We start from the raw sequence: 16,044 nt of genomic DNA, 5'->3' as shown, positions 1-16,044 counted from the left end.
CATGCAACACCGGTGGCGGTGGTGGTGGTACGGCATTGAACCAACCTCTTCTCCTGCTTTTAATGTCATGCAAAAAATCTTCTTTTTGGCATGTCATGATTAATTAGCTTTACACATCGGTGTCATGCACCTGGCTCAATTCATTTTTCATGATTTTCATGCGTGCAGAGGTCAAAGTACTCTTGCTGACGTTTTAGTTCTTGCATTGACCAATATGAAATCATTTTGCGCACGCATAAATATAATGGTGGGACGCCACGGACGGCGCGGCACAGCGTGGACGGCGCAACGTCGGCCGCCGGCGCGGGAGGACACGGACGGCACGACGTCGCGGGCGGCGCTGGAGTTGCGTCACGGGAGAACGCGGATGGCGCATGCACGGCGACGGCTCTGCTCCGGGTTGCAGGATGCGATCTTGCTCTCGGTTTCACGTAACTTCCAAACGTTTTGATGTTTTGATGACTAATCTATTTTTGGTAAATAGAATATCCCTAGTTGTTAGAGATAAAACAAATTTTTACTTGCCATATTATTTAGAAACTTACTAAAACACAGGATTTGGGAAACATAATTTGGGCAATTGTTGGAGTTGCTCTAAATATATGCACAAACGAAGAGATATGACAAAAATCTAAATTTAGAGAAGTCATATGGCAAACCATTAGAGGGCGTTTTTTTTTTAATTTGCCAAAAAAAAGATGAGAAGTAGAGATAGCAAACTTTTGGAGATGAAACGCAAACCACACGCCCTGCCTATACTACTACACGGCGAGTCCACCTCACCTAGCGTTTTGGTTCTATTTTTGGAAACGAAATACGTCGATCAGAAATTTTTCGGAATCGAAACTGAATCAATTTTTTTCGGAAATGAAAATGGATACGATATTATCCATAGGAACACGAAAACGGTCAGAAATTTCCGAAAAATTACACGGAATTTCGAGCAGCAGCCTAGTATCAATTTGGCCCAATGGCCCAACCGGCCCAAACTGAATGTATGTCCTAACCCTAGCAGTCTCGAACTCGAAGGACCAGAAGATCTCGGCATCTCGGCCACTCGCCATCAGCTGATCAGCGGGAGCCGGCCGCCGCCCGACGCCCGTGCGTGCAGGCGGAGGCGGTGGTAGCGCCGGCCGCCGCCGCCGTCCAGACCGCTCGCCCGAGTCGCCGCTTGCTTGGCTCCACCCCTCGACCTCAGAGACTTGAGAGGAGGAGGGAGAGAGAAAGAGTTGACGTCAGCGCACGGCACGGGTCGCGACCCCGACCTGTCCCCCCGGCGGCGCGGCGAAGCCGGCGTCGTCTTCATCGCCTCACCATGCCACACGCTCACTCCGATCCGGTAAGCTCCCCCCACCCACCTCTCCGGCGGCCTCGCCTCACCGTCGGCTCGTGTTAGACTTTATTTAGGGTTCGTAGCTTTAGATCCGCGTTGATCCTTTGACGATGCTTGAGTGGATGAAGAGATCAGGGGATGATGAGTGTTGTGCAGGCGGTGGAGTCGAGCTTCCGCGGGGACGCCGATGCTTGCCGTGGGAGGAAGCGCGCGAGGGTGTTGCCGCTCGAGGAGGCAGGGGAGGACATGGAGGAGAGCACGGTGGCAGCGTCCGGCGATGCGCGAGGGGATTTGGTCCGATGGTAAGGGCTTCACTGATCCTTAGCTGATGCGTTCACTTTTAGAAATTGATCGACCAATGGACTGATTTATGGTGTTCTACATCTCACGTGTTTGGTCGATTGATCAGGTTTTCGGAACGGCAGCAGGTGGCTTCCTGCAGCGATGGTGACCAGACGCAAGGCGCTGGCATGTTTGCTGCAATGCAGGAAAACACTTGCTCTGTCGACAGCAATGGCGTGGTGTATCCGCAGTCTGACCTACGGTATTCAGCTGGCCAGAATGGGACACATGGTGATGGGTATGTGCAGAACCAGACTTTGGAAGGCTGCATGTACATGAATCAGCATGGGCAGATGTGCGGCCCTTACTCACCCGAACAGCTGTATGAGGGTTTATCCACTGGTTTCTTGCCCCACGATCTTGCTATTTATGCAGTTTTTGGCGGGAAAATGGCGAACCCTGTGCACTTAAGTTTCCTGAAACAGTTCCTTTCGCAATGGAATTCCAATGCTGCGGTCGACACAAGAAACAAATCAGCAGGGAATAAGAAACTGGCTTCTGTTAGCAAATTGCTTCTTCCGGATGTATGGCTTTTATTTCTGTCCATATTATGCACATCATCCTTTTGCTTTGCTTGTCTACCTTCCTGACTTGTGTAGTTTCTGTTCTCTATGCCAGGCTCTTTCAAGTGAAGAATCATGTTGGATGTTTGAGGATGCAGAAGGCCGCAGACATGGCCCACATTCTCTTGCTGAACTTTCTTATTGGCATCACAGTAGCTATCTGCATGACCTTTCAATGGTAAGAAAAGCATCAGCTAGAACCATATTTATCCTGGATCCATTCTCACACTTTATGCTTGCAAATGTTTATTTTGTTGAACTGATAGTGTCATTCCTTTGCCATGCTTAGTGTTTTTAAACAAGTATTTCAATGGCAGTTCTACAATGATTAAAGGCATTGTTTCGATTTGGCTCTAACTAGCCACTTCCTCTAGAATATCAGTCTGCCACAGTGTTCTTATGCACTAGATGATACAATAGTATATGGAAATTTAAAGTGCATCGAATTATAGTGTCGTTTTGTTTGGCTGTTTTTCTCTGTAGCAAGTTAACACTGCAACTTAATTACGAATTTGTTTGGTTGGCGTACACTGGTATGCAATACCATGGGATACGATATGGTCCCAATACAAAGCTCATTACCACCAGTATCGAGTTCTTTGGGAAAACGTTACCACAAAAGCAATCTCCCCACTTTAATCCTCATTGTGTTTCGATTATCAGCGTAATGGGAAATGTGGTCTGGTGTTTCAACTAAACACCATCTATTCTGGTCCATCTGTTCTATGAGATCTAATGGTTAGTATTACTATTACCATCTAGGAGTAAGTGGCCATCACTTGCATTTGAAGGGTAATAAAGAATTTTTGGCCGCACCATAAATATATATGGAATTGCATGTACATCTAGGAGGTAAGTGGCCTTAGCATGTGTTTGAAGTGTAATAAAGACCTTTGTCACTGCATCATAAAGAAATATGGACATACATGTAATTTATTTTGAACATACTCACTCTGGTCATGATTATTTGATGTTTAGTACAACATTCTATTTGTTCCTTTTTTTGGAAGAGCCTTTTGAATCTTGCTTCATTTATTGATTTTGTTGGATTAGCATCACAAAGGAGTATTTGATGCATTTGTTCTTTTACATATCCTTTTTCTCTACTGGCTGAGGATTTTTTTTCCGGATATCTCACTTAAAGTTGGAATAAAAAAACAGTAAACTATTAGCATGTCCATGTGCCCTATGGAAATCATTTATGTTCACTCAACTTATGGGTAAAAGACCATCATATGATTATGATGAAACCTCAGTTCGTTACACCTATCTTAATGCAACAAGATGGCAGATCAGTTATAATGTCTTATGTACGCAGTTTCCCCAATTACAGCACATCTATGTTTATGAATTATTCTTGGTTTGCACTAGTATATAGTCTGAACAATAACAGTTATTTTTTCCTGTAGATTTACCATGTCGACAGCAAGTTTGGCCCATTTACGCTTGTATCACTAATTGATTGGTGGAGTGGAGGTGCAGAACATTCAGAATCTGCAGCCAATGATTCTGGGTCCCTGAACGCTTTAATGAGTGATATAGTTGATGATATAAGCCATCAGCTGCATGCTGGAATAATGAAATCAGCCCGCAAAGTTTTTATTGATGAAATATTTAGCAGTGTACTTCCTGAAATTATTGCTTGCAGGAAAACTGAGAAGCAAATGGCTGCAAAACTTAAGAGCCAAGCTGCTAAGGTGTGTTTTATTTGTCATGTTTTATGGGACATGAACTTCTTTGTATTACCTATTCATTTGCAAATTATAATCCTGTCCAACATGGTTTTATTTTTCCAGACTGACAATGTGAGCAACAAGAATGCTTTGGTACTGATGGGCAAGGGTGATGGAACATCTACTCATCCAAAAAAACTGAACTCATTTAATAAAGTACTGGGAGATCCTTCTGTGGCTGCTCAATCAACTGCATTACAGTATGAATTTGCTGATATATTATCGGCAGTTTGGACAACAATTTATAATGAATCAATGAAGAGTATCTGGGATGAAGTACTGTATGATCCTGTCATGGACTACTCTGATGCATGGCTAAAAGGAAAAAATGAGTCAAACCTTCTCTCTACAGTTGTTCTTGGAACCTCTAATAACCAAAAGATGCAAGCCACAGATGAAATGTCACCAAAGGTTCCTCCAGTAGGACTAAACACATTCTTTCTTTGAAATATGGGTTTAACATTTAGTACCTCCAGATGGAGGTAGTAAGATGTAAATCCTTCTCTCGTTAATGATTTATTGACAGTTCATGGTTTGCAGGCAATTTGTGATTCAAATGCTCCTGAAGGCGACATGGATTTCCCACCAGGATTTGGACTAAACCGGGAGTCTGCTGAGCATTCCCATTCGGTGTTCTTGTTTGATGTTGAACATGGTACTGACAAAACAAGTGGGAAGTCTGAATCAAGTTCCACTTTGTTTTCTGGCCCCTTGAGACGAGTCCAGGTAATGCTGGCAAATGAACTATATATGGCAGCAAAGGAAACTTTGTTCCAACATTTCAAGGAGGTCATTGCAGAGGAGATAACAAACTGTTTGTGCTTTGGACTTGAAGATGACATTAATCAAGTGAGATGACAACAATAACTATTTTTTCTTGATAGCTGTTGATATTTCAGAATTTGCATGATTTTTACATTTAAATGTTGTGTTGCAGGAAAGAATTCGCACCCCTGTTCATGCACCAGAACCATCCCGTCCTGGAATATCTGGGCATGAAACACCCTTTCCTGCTGAAATGGCTCAAGATAGTCCTGCTCAAATGGCTCGAGATGAAATGTTGGATACGGCTGAAATGGCTGTAGATACACTACCCTGCCCTGCTGATACTACGGCATATGGAACATCTGCAGACAAAATGCTCATTTCTTATGGTAAATAAGTATCATCCTCTGTTGCATTGTCTTACATGAGCAACATTAAATTATTCTAATTTCATAATTTGGATGCAGTGGGAAATCAATTGTGCTCTGCATCTTATGCAAGTATATTTGAAAAGCTGGATGTACATGAAGAAGCTGAATTGGACGAGAGTTTTGATGAGGTGCCTCCTGGAACGGAGACTGGCTTAGCTTCACTGGTGATTATGGACAAAAACAAATACCAGCCCTCAAAATCAGTAGGCTCAGTGCCGGAAATTTATAGATATACTAATTGGGCTCTCTTCAGGCAATTACTGCATGACAGTGTAATGAAAGAGTGGGCATCTCTCTTCTCAGTTGCTCTTAACAATTGTCTTGATTCATGGTTCACCAGGAAAAATACTGTAGGTAAAACAATGGATGAAACATCGAGACCCAAACAATATACTTACTACAGGAAGAGGAAATTCAGGAAAAACTGTGAAGCAGCATCATCAGAAAAACCAATGGATGAGCAGCTCTCCAGACCTCTATGTGATCTCGTTGAACGCAAGGGTAATATGAAAAATATCCATGGATCAATCAAGGCAGGGATTTCACAGAGAGTTTCTGTTGTGGATAAGCCCTCTAAAAAGCACGCCAAACCTTTACATAACAATGATATTAATTTGAGTATCCAGCAGGACTTGAAACTCCTTTCTAACAAGGTTCCAAAGAGTGAGTCATTTAATCCTCATTCCTCTGTCTCCTTCTTAATATACATTTCACAGAGTTATTACATTCATCTTTCATTGCCAGGGAGCAGGTCTTCCCATCCGACTAGTAAGCCTTTTGTTAACAACAAAGTGCCTACTGAGAATAGAACTACAGCAACAATGCCTGGAAAGAAAAGAAAGCAAAAAAACTTGCCCATTGAATCCAATCTGAAGGCAAAAGCATTGGTTTTATCTCCAGAATCACATGGTTGCAAGGCACCTATTGAGAATAGAACTACATCTACAATGCCTGTAAAGAAAAGAAAGAAAAACTTGCCCAGTGAGTCCAACCTGAAGGCAAAACCGTTAGTTTTATGTCCAAAACCACATGATTGTGAAGCGCCTATGGAGAATAGAAATACATCTACAGTGCACACAAAGAAAAGAAAGCAGAAGAACTTGTCCAATGAGTCCAACTTGAAGAAAAAACCATTGGTTTTATTTCCAGAATCATGTGGTTGTGCAAGAGCTTCTGTGAGTGGATGGGAATGGCGTGTTTGGGCACGCAATGCCACTCCATCAGAAAGAGCTCAAGTCAGAGGCTACCGTGTTAGGAGTATTCTGTCAGCTCCAGAAAGCAATGTGTTGAAAAGTTCACAAGTTAAGGGTGCATCTGCAAGAACAAACCGAGTTAAGCTGCGGAACCTGTTAGCAGCTGCTGAAGGCGCTGACCTACTAAAAATTACCCAATCAAAGGTACAGAAGTATATTTTGTCAAGTGCCAATGTTTCTATTCTTTGAGATTTGAATGACCATTTTATGTTCCTTTCTCGGTATACAGTCAAGGAAGAAGCGATTACGTTTTCAAAGGAGTAAGATCCATGAATGGGGGCTGGTGGCTCTTGAATCTATTGACGCAGAAGATTTTGTAATTGAATATGTGGGTCAGCTGATTCGCCGACAGGTCATTATGACTTAATGACTGAACTATTCCTTTATTGATGTACCCGCTTTTGAGCAACATGTTATAGATTACTGTATCCTACAGGTTTCAGACATACGTGAGGCTCAATATGAGAAAAGTGGAATCGGAAGCAGTTACCTTTTCCGTTTGGATGATGAATATGTGGTAGGTTTAGCCAATTTTCTTCAATTGCATCCATCTAATATTCGATGCTGCTGTGTTACTTTATTTTTTTTATTTGATTATTAGACAACGATAGAGTTAGATATTGTTATCTTAAATTTGATGTATGATGTAATTTTTTAGTTGATTTTGTTTGTTTTGATGTATGGCCAGGACAGTTGTGCAGCTTTGTAACCTCAACCTGTGCTAGATACTATGGTTTATATTAATCATATTTTGTGAATGCACCATGTGCTCTTCTGTATTAATTGTGCCTATTTTCTTAATTTATGAAGGTTGATGCTACTAAGCGTGGTGGGCTAGCAAGATTCATCAACCATTCTTGCGATGTAAGCTGTTTAACATGAAACTTTTAACTGTTGGTTTTACACCATGTTAAATAGTGTCTTGTTTTTTCCACACCAGCCAAATTGCTATACAAAAGTAATTACTGTCGAGGGCCAGAAGAAGATTTTCATTTATGCAAAGAGGCGTATATATGCTGGTGAGGAATTGACTTATAATTATAAATTTCCACTGGAGGAAAAGAAGATCCCATGCCACTGTGGTTCCCAGAGGTAACTCTCCTAGAGCTAGTAACAGGAGATGTTTTCTTGTCAGTGATGTCTGTTCCATGGAATCTAATAAAATGTTTCTATGGTATACATACATGTGAAATCCGTATTTGTTAAATTAGATGACTATTTTTTATCGTAGATTTTGCTAACGGCATTCTGTTATATATGTCTGGGATGAGTTTGTAAATGCTGTCGCCAAGTTTGCAAGTTTTATGTCTGCCGTTGATTATCTTGTAAATTATGGTCTGGCATAGCCTAAATTGTTACCATCATAACACAGTATTTTCAATCTTGGGAGTTGCATACATCACATTTTCTTGTTCATCAGATGCAATTCTTTTGTGCTATTATTGATATAGTATTATTCACCTCTTCTTGCTCACTATTTTCTTGTTGTTTAGGTGCCGTGGATCAATGAATTAGGAAGTATATCATTCAGGTAATTGTTACAGTTGATTATTTGCAATGTAAAGTTCATAGTCATAGATTAACATAGAAACCATTCATTGTCATATGCTTGTCCATCTCTCTTGATCTGAGCTTAAAACTTGTGTTGGAAATTGTAAGTGTTTGATCAGTTAAATCTACTGTTTCCGTTTTCCAGTAGGCAAAAATTTTGCCAACATTAAACAGCATATGTAAATTTTCCCATGGAGCTGGAATTTAGATGGGCCAAGATTTGTTTAACTCCCACAGTGTATTCTGATCACCTGTTCTCTTTTGCAGGAGGGAACTGCAATTGGGTGCTAGTGTGGTATGTATGTGTGATATCTGCTTGTAGATGTTACTGGGCAGAAGTTTGCTGCAGAAATATGTTGTTCTCGGATTTACTGACAGGTACATGTGCAATCTGCAGTTCATATGCTAATAGTTATGCACCAAAAGAGAAAATACTGACGGTCATTGTTTATTGTATCTCCATCCCAATTTATCCAAATTCATTTAACTGAAGAAAATTGATTATAAAGATTAGAGTAAATTTCACAAAACTGCATCTATTGTGGACCAAGTTTTAGAAACCACAAGGTTTTTGGTATGTGACAAATAACATCATGTATTATGCTCATATAGTTTCATAAACCCACACTTTTGACCAAATATGAGTTATAGAATTACATGTAAAATGTATCAGATTTATATAAGTACCTTGACACCTCATATACAAGTTACAACCACCTGATAGTAATAATTTTATTTTGCTATATTACCAAGCTAAGTTGGTTATTAGTGTTGTTTTGTGAATCTCTTGTACCATTATACCAGGGGTTGTGCCATATGCTAAAACCCTGTGGTTTTGTGAGACCATAATATGTGTGGTCTTGTGAAATTTACTCTAAAAAGTAATATCCAATATAGTGAATTTGATCACTCGGGCATGGAGAAGTGTTATTCCAGGGTTTAATATACGATGGTATTTAGGAACCGAACTGTTGCACTCACGGTTAAACTTATTACTGTAATCATGGGTAGTGGATATAGCCGCACAATTCCATCTACATTTGAGGACTACGAGTGTAATGCATTGTTTGCTATTATATCTGATCTTCTGGTCAACCTTTGATGCTGTTTAAATTCTAAAACTATATGGTTTGTTGTCTTTAAAATGACTTATTGGAGATTGGGGTTTTTATTCTTTATTTTGTCCATTTCTCAGGATTGTGATTATATATCAAGGTATGGGGTCGTGGAACAAACTGTCCTGCAAGATTACAAGTTGCAGAACCCCTTGTGCAGAAGAATCAAAACACGTTATTTATTTAGGCTAGATGGACTAATTCAGGTCATACAAAGGTACAAGCGCTTTAAGTGTGGGCTGATGGATCGTTGGTTGCCTTAGTGTTTCTGCTGAACGAGGTTCATGTTTACAGGCTGACAAGGTTAATACTGTCCCTTCTTGTTGTACAGGCCAACAAAATTATTACATTGACTGGATTGAGGATATAGAGTTTACCTGGCGATTTCTAGCTGGGGGTACATTTGAATGAGCCCCTGGTTATTTTCAGTTTTTTTTTTAATTTCAAGCATCTCATTAGCTGTAAAGTTAAGATAAACCCAATAAAATAATAATGACATCTGTCTTTACCTTTTGAGATGTATGATGTTTGCACTGAAGCAAGTCACTCTGATGCCTTGCCATTGTGTGAATGCATAGCGACCGGAATAGTCTTCTCGTTTCCACATAAGAAATTTCCTGTCCTACCTTATGGGCCTCTTCTGCATGTACCAACATCCAGACTCAAAACATGAGTGCAATTTGGGCTTCTGTTTGTTTTAGCTATATTCATACAGTACCCAATGTGTTTGGTTTCAGCAGGGAATGTATAGTACTTGGAACTAGTTGATTCTTGAGGGAACCATTTCATTCATATTTTTTATGCTAAATCACTCAATCGAACTGTTTTTACAGCACTCTTGTGCAAAATGTCCTTTTTGTGTGAGCCAATGTTCATGGACCTACTCCTGTTGTTGCAGGTATATGGATACATATTAATTATCATCCGTGGTGTATGCCTATGAATTTCGTCCACCAAACAACCGAATTATGTGGTATGTGTTCCATATCTTGCTTATTAACAGTTTTAAGTACGGGCCATGTCTGTTGATTTGGACTGCTCATGCATTAACCGCCACAGAATTACCATTGGCAGGTCATCATGCCCCGGGTACAGACGTGCATGAATTAATTTCTGATATCACAAACGTAAGTATTTATTTACCAGTTTATATGTACTTTGTGCAGGCGTCATGACAACAAGTTAACTACGGTGCAAAAGCAAACTAACAATCAATCCATCTGTCTTATTACAAGTTAATAACGGTGCAATTACTGCAAAAGCAACCTAACAACAAAAGCCATTTGTCCTGCATTTTGCCATTATGTCAACCGGCAGATATGCTAATTAGCTAGCAATTACATTTTTCCAGTCCATATCGTTGACCCACAATAGTTTAGTTGCTTTACACATGATTTGGCGTCCGTGATCAGCTTCGAAATGCTAACTAGAGGCCCCCAAAAATAGTTGATGTTCGTTCTAGATCTTACACTGGAAAACTGTAAGCGTTTAGAGAGAGAGGAGTGAAAAGGATTTCATCCGGAAGCTTCATGACCGCCAGAATAATATTTTAATCACAAAAAATAAGGCAACTTGGGGGACGTTTTAACGTATTATTGACCCAGTTACGACCCTGTCCTCCTGGCCCAACATCTGTTGACATAAGAATGAACACTGAGCCCAAACAAACTTTAGCGTGCTAGTAGTAGTTTTTGGAGTGAGCTATATTCTCAAATTTTGGTTCTACAATTTAAATTCAAAATACGTTTTGTATGAAGAGAAATGTCACTTAGCATTTTCAGTAGTTCGATCAATGGCAATGTGAGTCAAACAACAGTTAAGGCGTTCAATTGCCCTGGCAAAATAGTTTTCAAGGCTGTAAGACCAACTCCTTTTCAACTAGGAATTCTCCATGTTTAAGTTTAAAAGAAGAACTAAAAGATGCAACGGCCTTGTGCTCGGTCGGAAGAGCATAGAAAGGATAGCTTTTTAGGTGGCCGGTTCGAATCCGGCAGGCCGTCATATTTCATTATTACGTGCTTATAAATAATTGTACATTTTTTCCTTCAAAAGTTTCGTCAGGCCGTCAAATTTCATTATTACGTGCTTATAATTATTTTTTTTCCTTCAAAAGCTCTGTGGATGATAGTTAGGTCAATGCTTATTCGGCTAGCTAGATTTCTCTCCTCTTTTTTTTTTCAACAAGAGAAAGATGTAAGTATGAGTAATTGCTAGACATTGTTATGGAACTCAACATTACAGCAAATTTTTGGGTAGTTTCTATTGAAGCCAACTTTGGCTTTATCAATATTTTGGTAGCGCTAAAACCGAAGTTTTGGCTCTAGCAAATTTGATAGGGTATAAAATTGGCTCCAATCAAAACCTGCATTTTGTGCTTTTGTTTTGTGGAGATGTAAGATAGTCAAAAAGAAAAGGAAAAAGTAAGCATCACATTACCAATTGCTTGTATAGTGTAGCGAGACTTGTAACTGATGTATTGTTAAAACCTGCAGCAAGGTTAGCAGCCTTGGGGTCACATTCAGACTGTAGTGTGCCCAAATGAATGTTTTTTTCTCTTTTGTTTCTCCGGCCGATTCCTGTATCACTGAAATGTTCGTATATTATACGAGTAAAATTCAGCTTTTCAGATATACGCCTTGTCGTTTCGTTTATACCTATTATTACAGGCTGTTATGGACTGAGATCGATTAAAAAAAATGTAATCTGGTGGTATACATGTTTTTGGTAGTAAATGCTGGGAATACACTACGATTAAAAATCTCTAAAACCAACTCCAAAATTAAATTTTAAAATATAAAAATTTGCTTACGTATATAAGCCATGGAGGTATATCTTCAATTCAAAAAATCCTTTTTTTTTTCAAATAGAGCTGGGCCGTGTGCCCGTGTGGCTTATCCACATGCACACGTTTGCAGCAACAACTGCTTTATACTAATCATGTATACTTCTACGGTCCTACCCGCATTTCCCTCGAAAAACTTTACAAACAAATAATCGAAACAAATCAGTTCAAAAAGATCAAAAAAAAAGGAAACTAATGTAACCGTCCGTGCCAGAATCTGCTATGGTGGGCCCAGGGAATCTGCAGATTCAACCACCGGCTGTGCTTGACCTGGAATCAGGCAGATGCAGATCCCAACCGTCGGATGCCAATCGTACGGCTGAGATCCCCGCTTGGCGACTCCTACCCTGCTATATACGGCACACGTAGCCGCCGCCATCGCCGGGTAAAACCTAGCCACCTTCCCTCCCCGGCGGCCGGCGTCCATTCCACCCTCCTCCTCCGCGACCATGGCGGCGGACGGCGAAGTGCGGCGGCGAGGGTGCTGCGGCGGCGGCGCGTTCTTCCCGGAGGAGTCGTTCGCGAGCTGGGGCGCGTACGGGCGGGCGCTGATGGAGACGGGGCCGCGGCTGCGGGACCGGGTGACGGCGAGGTCGGCCGACGCGGTGGAGCTCCACGAGGTGCGCGTCCGGAGCGGCGCCGACATGAAGCGGACGCTGACGTGGTGGGACCTCATCTGGTTCGGCGTCGGCGCCGTCATCGGCGCCGGCATCTTCGTGCTCACGGGGCAGGAGGCCAAGGAGGCCGCCGGCCCCGCCGTCGTGCTCTCCTACGCCGTCTCCGGCGTCTCCGCCATGCTCTCCGTCTTCTGCTACACCGAGTTCGCCATCGAGATCCCCGTCGCCGGTACGTCGATCCAGTCCAACGTGTGATGATCTTAATTTCCAATGCATGCATGCATATCGTCACCACTTTGATATAATTAAGCCTGGGATTAGGGTGTAATATCATACAGTTAGATACGTGTAGATTCATGATAAAGGTGATTAATGAATTAATTAAGGACCTTTTCGGAACGTGATATCTCTCACATGCATTGCCTTTAGTCCATTAATTAGTATTTTTTTTTAGTTGTGAAGATTTTTTTTGTCTTTTACAAATTTGTTAGTTTGTTTCTTCATCATAATATCCTGACAAGTTTGTTGATATGGATTTAGTATTATCTTTTTTTTTTACTATAATAGTAGCGTGTACGTGACTTGAGTTGGAATATCGATTGGAAAACGATGGAAAATTTAATTAATTTCCAAGTGAGTAAAATTAATAAACTAACAGGATGACACGTGTACAGGTGGGTCTTTTGCGTACCTGCGGGTGGAGCTGGGCGACTTCATGGCGTTCATCGCCGCCGGCAACATCCTGCTGGAGTACTGCATCGGCGGCGCGGCGGTGGCGCGGTCGTGGACGTCCTACTTCGCCACGCTCCTCAACCACCACCCCAACGACTTCCGCATCCACGCCGCCTCCCTCTCCGACGACTACTCCCGCCTCGACCCCGTCGCCGTCGCCGTCATCGTCCTCATCTGCCTCCTCGCCGTCCTCAGCACCAAGGGCTCCTCCCGCTTCAACTACGTCCTCTCCATCCTCCACCTCGCCGTCATCCTCTTCATCATCGCCGCCGGCCTCTCCAGGGCCAGGCTCTCCAACCTCACCGCGGACTTCGCGCCCTTCGGCGCCCACGGCGTCTTCGCCGCCTCGGCGGTGCTCTTCTTCGCCTACATTGGCTTCGACGCCGTCAGCACCATGGCCGAGGAGACCAAGAACCCGGCCAGGGACATCCCCGTCGGCCTCGTCGGCGCCATGGCGGTCACCACGGCGCTCTACTGCGTCCTCGCCCTCACGCTGTGCCTCATGCAGCCCTACTACGAGATCGACGCCGACGCGCCGTTCACCGTCGCGTTCACCGCCACCGGCATGGACTGGGCCAAGTACATCGTCGCCTTCGGCGCGCTCAAGGGGATGACCACCGTGCTGCTCGTCAGCGCCGTCGGCCAGGCCAGGTACCTGACGCACATCGCCCGGACGCACATGGTGCCGCCGTGCCTGGCCCAGGTGCACCCCAAGCTCGGCACGCCGGTCAACGCCACCGTCGTGATGCTCGCCGCCACGGCCGTCATCGCGCTGTTCACCGACCTCGGCATCCTCTCCAACCTGCTCTCCATCTCGACACTCTTCATCTTCATGCTCGTCGCCGTCGCGCTGCTCGTCCGCCGCTACTACGTCTCCGGGGAGACGACGAACGCCGACCGGAACAAGCTCGCCGCCTGCCTCGCCGTGATCACCGCGGCGTCGGTCGTGACGGCGGCGTACTGGGGGCTGAGCGCCGACGGGTGGGCGGCGTACGCGGCGACCGTGCCGGCGTGGTTCGCGGCGACGCTGTACCTGCAGCTGAGGGTGCCCATGGCGAGGACGCCGGAGAAGTGGGGGGTACCGCTGGTGCCGTGGCTGCCGTCGGCGTCCATCTTCATCAACATCTTCCTGCTCGGTTCCATCGACGGCAAGTCGTTCATGCGGTTCGGGATATGGACGGCGGCGCTGCTCGCCTACTACTTCTTCTTTGGCCTGCACGCCTCCTACGACACGGCCAAGGCGCTCGCCGCCGAGGCCGCCGCCGGCAAGGTGGAGGAAGGCGGCAGCAAGCCGGCGGACGGCGGCGCCGGCAACTAAAGGAAGTTCACTAGCTGCTCTGCTGCTGTGTTTAATTAATTTCGTCTTATGAATTTTTAATTATTTGATGTATATATAGGCAACATATATACTGTTAGCTTCTTTGTTCATTGTCATTAGTTCCTAGGTTTAATTTAATAAAAAATACTCTATATATGGCTCTATATAGTTAAAATGAATTCGCATCGAAACTTGTCATACTGGACCTGACGATGATTGAATTTTCAGGTTTGATAGGCCGTTAATGGGCCGAAGGGTTGACCATTCTTCTCCTGATGGGCCATAGCGTTGACCAGGTTTTTAGTATTGGTGGGCCTCAATAAACCGATTTATTGCGCTGGTGCCAATATAATATTCCATCCATAAACAACAGCGTTGATTTTTTTACACATTTAAAATATAGGATAATTAAACAATGTTAAGTCGAAGGTTCATAATTAACTTAGAGTTTTATCCCAATCAGCTAAAATCCAAACTAACAACTCAAGATTCTTTTACCCCAATCAGTTAAAACCCAAACTAACAACTCAAGATAAACTAACAGCTCAAGATTCTTTTATCCCAATCAGTTAAAACCCAAATTAACAACTCAATATAGAGTTCAAGTTTGTTCATACCAGAATGAGAACAAAGAAGACTAGCATCTCAAACACTACAAGGAAAAACGAGTAGAGTTTGGAGGCAACATTTGAAAGTACGTAAATATATTGTTATATTTAAATCTTACGTACATTGTACCCAGCAAGATGATTGAAGCATATTCTTCTGATGCTTCCGTGGGCCAGTTAGATTTTAGAGTTTTTTTAGATTTTTATAAACGGGCTACCAAACAACTGTTTCTCAAAATCTAAAGACCGTATTGCATGCCTTCTATATTGTATTGATTTTCAAGTTGATTGTCGTATCAAGCTCTCACATTTCTTGTGTGGCCTGTACTGTTTGTACTTTATGTTGTTGTTGTCTCAAAGGTGCTTGCTACACTATTACACTTCCATAATGTGATATTGTGACAGTGATACTTCTGAGGCTTTCTGTCATTCTGTGTAAACATTGCTACCTTTGTTTTTATTGGGGTTGCAGCATGCTGGATCTACTCAGCACGGAACAGTTTATTACTTGCATGATGCATTTATTATATCTACATCATTCCTAGAGCTTAAAATACTTGATTACTTCATCTAGTTTTATAATTCATGTTATTTTAAATAATAATAGGGTGAAACTTTGAAAATATTCAGATTAAAAACAATAGAACAGCATGTTTGAGTTAGTTTTAAATAGTTTCTAATAAAAAAAACAGAAAGTTATTTTAACTTTTAATATATTTCAATACAAAATCACGTTCAGATCGTTACGAACTTGTTCGTTGGTCGAAACGATAGGAATTACCAGCAACAACTCCATCAATTTTCTTATAAAGTAATATATCGATATCCAAAAATTGACAAA

General features: G+C 42.6%; 1 protein-coding gene across 9 annotated transcripts; it reads left to right on the top strand.

Annotated features, from left to right (window-relative positions):
- Positions 1-1,046: 1,046 nt before the first annotated feature.
- On the top strand, positions 1,047-15,642 carry LOC102722915 (cationic amino acid transporter 1-like). Of its 9 annotated transcripts, none has more exons than XM_040529472.1 (20): positions 1,047-1,339; positions 1,490-1,635; positions 1,743-2,199; positions 2,294-2,416; positions 3,648-3,935; positions 4,035-4,382; positions 4,512-4,820; positions 4,909-5,125; positions 5,204-5,830; positions 5,912-6,564; positions 6,650-6,772; positions 6,857-6,937; positions 7,231-7,284; positions 7,361-7,512; positions 7,914-7,951; positions 8,239-8,349; positions 9,167-9,389; positions 9,985-10,059; positions 10,161-10,213; positions 12,143-12,346. In XM_040529472.1, exons 1-15 carry the CDS (start codon positions 1,316-1,318, stop codon positions 7,933-7,935), a joined length of 3,624 nt encoding a protein of 1,207 aa, XP_040385406.1. In that variant the 5' UTR covers positions 1,047-1,315; the 3' UTR covers positions 7,936-7,951; positions 8,239-8,349; positions 9,167-9,389; positions 9,985-10,059; positions 10,161-10,213; positions 12,143-12,346. The 9 variants fall into 9 exon arrangements, with proteins under 9 accessions (XP_040385406.1, XP_040385407.1, XP_040385408.1 ...); XM_040529473.1 differs by lacking the exon at positions 12,143-12,346 and adding an exon at positions 10,253-11,012 and having other exon boundaries at positions 10,161-10,175; XM_040529474.1 differs by lacking the exon at positions 12,143-12,346 and adding an exon at positions 10,253-11,012 and having other exon boundaries at positions 10,146-10,175.
- Positions 15,643-16,044: the final 402 nt, after the last annotated feature.

The sequence above is a fragment of the Oryza brachyantha genome, chromosome 12, assembly GCF_000231095.2.
Source record: "Oryza brachyantha chromosome 12, ObraRS2, whole genome shotgun sequence".
NCBI lineage: Eukaryota > Viridiplantae > Streptophyta > Magnoliopsida > Poales > Poaceae > Oryza > Oryza brachyantha.
Note: the sequence above shows the minus strand (reverse complement) of the source record. Positions and strands in the feature narration are given on the sequence as shown.